This window comes from Quercus robur, chromosome 1 (genome assembly GCF_932294415.1).
Source record: "Quercus robur chromosome 1, dhQueRobu3.1, whole genome shotgun sequence".
Classification (NCBI taxonomy): domain Eukaryota; kingdom Viridiplantae; phylum Streptophyta; class Magnoliopsida; order Fagales; family Fagaceae; genus Quercus; species Quercus robur.
In genome coordinates this window covers 37,621,323-37,628,914 of record NC_065534.1, presented here as the reverse complement: position 1 = coordinate 37,628,914, position 7,592 = coordinate 37,621,323, and the positions used below count along the sequence as shown (strand labels likewise).

The 7,592-nt window shown below is 34.3% G+C and overlaps 1 protein-coding gene across 1 annotated transcript; it reads left to right on the top strand.

The window, feature by feature from the left end:
- Positions 1-3,316: 3,316 nt before the first annotated feature.
- On the top strand, positions 3,317-7,592 carry LOC126688959 (uncharacterized). Its single transcript, XM_050383914.1, has 6 exons — positions 3,317-3,489; positions 4,674-4,779; positions 5,012-5,361; positions 6,066-6,161; positions 6,939-6,998; positions 7,137-7,592. The coding sequence occupies exons 2-6, from the start codon at positions 4,677-4,679 to the stop codon at positions 7,176-7,178; spliced, it is 651 nt and encodes a 216-aa protein (XP_050239871.1). The 5' UTR covers positions 3,317-3,489; positions 4,674-4,676; the 3' UTR covers positions 7,179-7,592.

Sequence of the window (7,592 nt, the reverse complement as noted above, 5' to 3'; positions counted from 1 at the left end):
CAAATAGCGAAATCATCTTATATATATATATATATATGATTTAGACTCTTCAGTTTTTGCATCCAATAATTCACTTGCAACAAAAATTAAAAAATTATATGGGATACATGGCGTAAAATTGAACTTCAATTTAGAATTTAATTGAATTTAAACTTTTTGATTTTTGCACCTAATAATTCACTTGACACACAAATTTAAAAATTAAATCAGACATGTGGCGCAAAATTAGACTTCAATTTAGAATATGATTGGATTTTCTCTCAGATTTGTGTGTGTGTATGTATATATCACTTTTTTTTTTTTTTTTCAAGAATGAAAACTTCAAACTTTATTAATCAATTGGCAAATCTATCTGATAAGCAATTAATGTGTGTGATGGGACATCTTTCATCTATACTAAAAAATCAGTAACATGACGTGCATGCTTAATTAGGTTGTGAGCTACCATAGTACCTTCCCTACGAACATGAGAAAAACTAATACATTGAAAAGATTTAGCTATAGCTTTTACTTCTTTGATTAAAAGACCAGACGAGGCTAAATGTAGCGAATCCTCCTTCAATGAGTTCATTAGTACTTCACAATCTCCCTCTAAAATATCCGAATCTAGCCCCAATTCTTGAGCAAACTCCAAGGCTCTTGCTGCAACCATAGTTTCAGTCTCTAGCACAGTAAGAGGCGGGGAAATGGAGTGAGACAAAGAGGCCATGACCAAACCTTTACAGTCCCGAATGATTACTCCTATCCCAACTCTGTCCAAAGTGGAAAACAATGTTGCATCAAAATTTATTTTGTATAAGCCATCAGGAGGGGCTGTCCATCTCAATGTCGGCCTCACTACTTGTGGTTGGACTGGTGATTAGGCTGCCTGAAAATCTTGAAGACCATCACTCGCTGCAGCACTTGATCAAGTGGAAAATCCGGCGATGAGAAGCTAGCTTTGTTGTGCCTAAACCACATAGTCCAAGTTAGCATCGCAAACAGCTCAATGTTACACCTCGATTCCAGCACCGTGGATAGCAACTGAGCAAAGTCTGGATGTGAAGAGCCTTGTCTAAATTGCCATTGTGGGTCTACATCCCAGATTTGTGATAAGCTCGGGTAGAACCATAGTGCATGTATAACATCCTCGCCTTGGTTGGTTCGTGCAAGAAAGACAGGTTGAATCATTGATCACGCTTCTTCTTACCAAGTTCACTTTCGTTGGCATGCCCACGGTTAAAGAGGGTTTTTTTAGCCAAATCTACATTAGTGGGACCAAGGGCAGCAACTAAAGAGTTATGATCCCAAGTATGAGAAAAGGGATCAATTAAAGTACTTACAGCAGCGTCTTGGAATTCTGTCGTCAAAGGACCGTGCACTCCAAATTTGTTTATTATAGGCAGCCAGTTATCGCCCCAAATCTTAATTGATTCACCATTCCCAACTCTCCATTTCGCTCCTCTTCTAATCATACCCTGACATTTCAAAATGCTTTTCCAAGCATAAGAGCCTCCATGCCCTTCTTTTGCATCCATGGATTGAACAATTTGGGCAAAACCTCAATTTAAAAACTCTATAGAACAAAGAATTTTTATTATGCAACAAGCGCCAAGTTTGTTTTGCAAGGAGTGCTTCATTAAAGAGATAACTCTTTAAAACTCATTCCTCCTTTTGACTTTGGATCACACCTATCACTTCATTTTACCCCATGAATTTTTCGAGAGTCTCCCCTTTGCCCCCAGCAAAACTTACGTATAAGCCCCTCAATTTCATGAAAAAGGCTTTGTGGAAGCATAAAACAACTCATTGTATAAGTTAGAATGACTTGAACCACCGCCTTTATCAGAATTTCTCTACCTGCTTGTGACAATAACTTCTCTTTCCAACCCTGTAATTTCCTCCACACTATTTCTTTGATGTAATCAAAACTTGCTTTTTTGTGTCTATCAATAAATGATGGCAGCCCCAAATACTTGTCATAGTGCAAGATCTTTGGTATCCCTAAAGCTTCCTTTATTTCTGTTTTTGATGCATCTGTGGTTGACTTGCTAAAAAACAAAGTTGTTTTCCTCTTGTTTATTTGCTGCCTCGAAATACTTTCATAAGTAGCCAAAATTTCCAACAACTTTTGACAATCTTGTTGATTTGACCTGCAAAAGAGCACACTATCATCTACAAAATGTAGATGGGTTAGTCTTGGATTTCTTCTACCAAGGTAGAACCCCCTAATAGTGCCATCATTTTCGGTGCACAAAAGGAAAAGGAATGGTGATACAGGGTTGCCTTGCCAGATGCCCCTTGTAGGATGGATTAGTCCTTTTGGTTCACCATTTACTAGAATCGAGTAAGACATGCTTTTGACACAAATCATCATAAGATTAATCCATCTATCTTTGAACTCCAATTTCTCTATAATTTTTTCCAAGAAAGACCACTCCACCCTATCATATGTTTTGCTCATGTCTAACTTAAAGGGCCATATAACCAGTTTTGCCATTTTTGTGATTTTTCATGCTATGGAGAGTTTCGAAAGCAATAAGAATATTGTCAGAGATCAAGCGGTTTTTTGTAAAGGCACTTTGATGTTCTGTAATGACTTGTGGTATAATTTTTTTCAATCTATTTGCTAATACCTTAGAAAAAAATTTATAAAATACATTGTATAGGCTTATAGGTCAAAAATCATTAACAGACTGTGGGTTTTTTATTTTTCGTATTAAGGTGATGAAGGTATCGTTGATGGGATGGGGAAGGGTGGCTGAATTTAGGTAAGATAAAATGGTTTTTGTGACATCACTACCTACCAAATTCCAATAATTTTGATGGAAGAGAGGGGCATAACGTCAAGACTTGGGACTTTCACTTGGTTATTCTCAACATGTGTAGTTCATTTTCTCACATATAGCAAATAAATACCTACGTGGATATTTAAGAATGGTCCCAAAGACTTAGTTGGTCATACTTATGATTTTTATGGTTAGAAATCATGAGTTCATGAAATCACTAGACTAAACTCATTAATCATTATAATCATTATCATAAATAAACTCTTATTTACCCAAAAAAAAAAAAAATTTACAAATCCAATTTTCTTTTAGAAATTCGCTCTAATCACTCCTCCTATCATTTTAAAAAAAAAAAAATACAAATCCAAAATATAATTCTGATTTCAAAATTCAATCTCATATGTATAGTAATTTTTTTTTTTTTGATAATTCCATCATAGTCCGTCTTTTTTGTTTTTGGGCCATAGAAGACTTATCGTAATAGGCAATAAAAAGAAGGCCCAAGAAAAGATACGTATAGAGCAACCAAAACCCAAAAAAGACCGTTGCTTTCGGCAAAACTGTGTCGTTTCATGATAACCCCAATCCACTCCAATTTCTCTTTCGCCTAATCGAGAAATGACAGAGGTCCTCAGTCTCTACTCTCGAAAAGTCTCTCAACAGTAAACTCTCATAACCAGTTGCAGCGGTCGACTCCGACCACCTCAGCGGTCGCTACGAGGTTTTTTTTTTTTTTTTTTTTCCTTTCCTAGTCGAACTGTAAATGCAAAATAGGTTTATGTATTGGAATGACAACAACCAAGCTTCATTTACTATTCATTGCTGCTCACTTAGACTTGGATTTGTAGCTTTCTCATTTATCTTATATTGGTTACGTATTTGTTTACACACTTGTACTTGTATTAATGCCTATTACCAAGAAATTTCAATACAGCCCAATAATTTTGAGAATGGTTATGTAAATCTATGTAGCTAGGATTTTTATTTGCAATTTCATTTTGTTGTTGCTGTTGGATTTATATTTATATGGACTCTGTGATCTTTTGGTTATGAATGAATTGTATGTGTGTGTTAATAGTGCATGATGATAATAATGATGGTCGTGGTGGATTTAATTTGAATTATGATATTGATTTCAATTATGTTTTTATGAAATGACTATTGAGACTTGCTATGTTACCAAAATTTAAAACTTATTTGTTGTTTGGATGTAATGAAATTTAGAACTTATTTGGTTTTATTGAGTGATTATTATCTCTATGGTTAAAGATGATTATTTTGTAATGTTACTATGTTTAGTTACATTTTTTTTTAAATTTTTTATTTCTTAAATTTAAGATGTGATTTTTTTTTTAAAACTAAACATTAGTGATTATAATTATTATATATTTATTTTTATAATTTAAAGATCATTAATTAAATTATTTATGACAAAATTGGTTTGACCACCGGTTTGACTTGAGAACCAAGAATCGCTTATTTTTCCAATTCTTTGACCAGTCCGGTTCTTAAAACCATTATTCCATCTCTCACATTCTCAGTATTTCTTCTCCTTTTTCTTCTCTGTCTTAAGGGGACGTTTGGTTCGCTGTGATGTGCTCTCAATGTAATACACATTACGATTATGTGACATTAAAGTTTTTTATTTATTTTATTTTTTCTAACATTACCATGATCTAAAATTATAAAATATATCACATCACCTTTTTAAACAATGTAATGTTGTATTCTTATATTGAGATTATATTAATGTAAAATTATAATAATGTAATATTACGTATAATGTAAGATCCCAGCGAATCAAACGCACCTAATTGAATATAAGCATGACCCATCTCTCTCTCTCTCTCTCTCTCTGTATATATATATATATAGGAAATGAAAATTATTCACTTTGCCTTTCAGGAAATGAAAATTGTTCACTTTGCCTTTCGCTCCTGTCACAATGGCTTATTGCGGAGATTTCAGCGACCACATATAGTTCGAATTCTCTCTACAAATGCAACTGCAGGTATTTTCTTTTTATCTTTCATTTGTATTTGCATATTGCTTGCTTTTTGAGACTAAGTGCTTGTGGTTAATGCATGTATATTAAGGAGAAATTTCATGGAGCTTTCATGAATCAATATGTGTTATTTTGTTCTAATCTGGGTCATGGTTTTGGTTTTGTTTTTCTAGATTTTCTCGGGTCCAGCTTTGTAAGCTTAAAAATTATGATTTTGGTGCATTTGATCTTTAAACAGGGAGTGGTGTTGGTGATAAGCAAACTGACTCAATAGAGTCTGCTGACGAGTTTGAGCGTCGGATATTTGGTGACTTTTCTGGGGGTAATTCGAAGTCTGATGCCTTTTTTGAAAAGCTTGATAGACTTGGGAAGGCTCGTGACTGGTCAGGTTCTAGAATGGGCGAAGGAAGTAATTCCCAGATTTTAGATGGCCTAGATGAAAGTTTTAATACATTATTGGATGGAATGGATGGGAAGTTGAAGAAAGCAGCCACGTATTTTGAATTTGATGAGCAAGAAATAGAGAAAGATGATTATTCATTTAGACCAGATATGAATTTTAGGCTCGGAATGACTTATGAGACAAAGGTATGTGCTATATGATATCAGCTGAGGCCTTTGTCTTCAGCTATTACAGTTTTTTAATAATCAAGGTTTTAGGCTAATTTGAAAATATTAAAGCTTACCTTTGAGCTACCTGGTTTGTTCAGAGTGTCTAATGTATTCTCTAACGAAATATGTTCAATCAGGGAAGTCATAGAATGTGAGATTTATATGTGGCATATATTTTTGGTTCACTTGTTTTCTATTTTGCTTTTGCCCAAAAATCTCATGAACTTGTGCATTTTTATATTTGAACATGCTTTTGTGTGTGGAATGTGGACACTTTGTTATTTTTCTCAAATTGAGTTAAATCAATGGATGTGCCCATTCTTGATCCATGAGATGATTGTTATAAAAAATCCATGTTTATGTTCTTTGTAAAGTTAACAGTTCTTAACTTTTTGATTGGGAGGGAAAGCAATAAAGTCTACTGGTTATATATTTAAGGTAATTTGAAACAGTAATTCTTCCTTTGAAAATATATACAATTGGTTCAATGATGTCATAAGTTAAGGGTGTCAAATAATCCATAGGCCATTACCCACAATTTCATTTGGTATATTCTACAAAATATTATAGTTGTATGTTTTTGTTTCAGTTTATTGTTGCTGCTATGACCTGCTTTGTATTTTCTTTTTACCATCATTCATGCTGAATTGTCTTGTTAAGCAGTCCCTGGCTTTATGCAGGACCTTGATCTTACGAAGCCAGGAGTAAGGAAACCCTTCAAAAGGACTGAGTTTGAAGTTACCACGGAGGAGGTTTTGAGAAAGGCTGACTTTAGGGTGAGTCTGATTTAGTACACTCCCTCTCATATGATGAGTATAGAATTACATTATGAATAGATATATATTCTTTTAAATGCAATCATGGAAGTATGATTGCCATGCTGTATAGTGGTAGGTCCAATCACATCCCATGCTTATCACTAATATTGATCAAGATCTAAACTAGAGTGATAAAATTCTAATGATTGTGATTTAAGATTATTGATCATGTAAGAGTAGATGTGACCACTGGATTGGTGGAATAGTGCATTTCAATGTCTTAAATCTTTAAAGTTGAGCTTTTTCCCCATTTCTTTCATATGCCAATTTTAATTAATTGCATTTGGTCTTTGGGTCTAATTGTATCCCTTCCTCATATACAAAGGTAAAGAGTAAGGTCATGGATTCAATTCCATATGGGTTTGTGAGTTGCGTGAACCTTAAAAAATTGTAATTGATTCAGTTACTATTTTCTTAGGAAAATCATATATATGAACAGTAAAAAGGTAGATGGAGGTGGGTGAAAAAAAATTGTAACAGGGTTATATTGATTTTGATTTTATGATTTTTCTTGTCTGCTACCAAAGACTGTCAAAATTAGGTTTTGGCCTTTTCTTGTTTGATCTGGTGGCTATTGAGATCTTTCTTTATTGCCCTCTGATTGAGCTTATATTTCTATGATATACATTAGCACTTTTTTCTCCCTTTGTAAAAATCATATTGACTACTGCAGTGATTTTAATTTCAAATTAGGCTATGTTTGCCTTCTTAATCTTCGTTATTTGTTCTATGCAGAATGTCAGATTCCTTGCAAACTTCATAACAGAGGCCGGAATCATTATCAAGAGGAGCAAGGTAAAAAGGAAGCAAATACAAAAGGAATGATGCCTGCGTCTTTTTGAAATTCATTAAGCTTCTAGGGATTAAATTTGATTTTGAACTGCTGCTGACAATGACGTGAATCTTCCTGTTATTTCCTTGTTCATTGTGCAGACTCGCATTAGTGCCAAGGCCCAGAGGAAGGTTGCTAGGTAGATCAAAACAGCCCGAGCTTTTGGTTTAATGCCTTTCACAACAATGGGGACAAAATCGTTTGTTTTTGGAAAAACAATGGAAGCTCGTGATGAGGATTTTGAATATGAAACTTATGATAGTCGTATCAGTGCTGATGCAGATGCTAAAGACCCTCTTTGAGCCTAGGCTATGAGGTGAATGTTAACTCTCTACACTCTTTTTGGCAATGCCACAATTGACACCTTTTTTTGGGGGGGCAGGGGGGTTGTTGGGGAAGAAAAATAGAAGAAAGTAAGGGAAAAGATATCTTGACAATTTGTTGTGTTGAAATTCTAGTGTATCCTTTAATGCAGTCATCTAGTTGGCGTGTTGTGTATTAAAAATTTTGTTGGTACAGACAAACTACAATAATAACATAATCATTAGCCTGGTCAA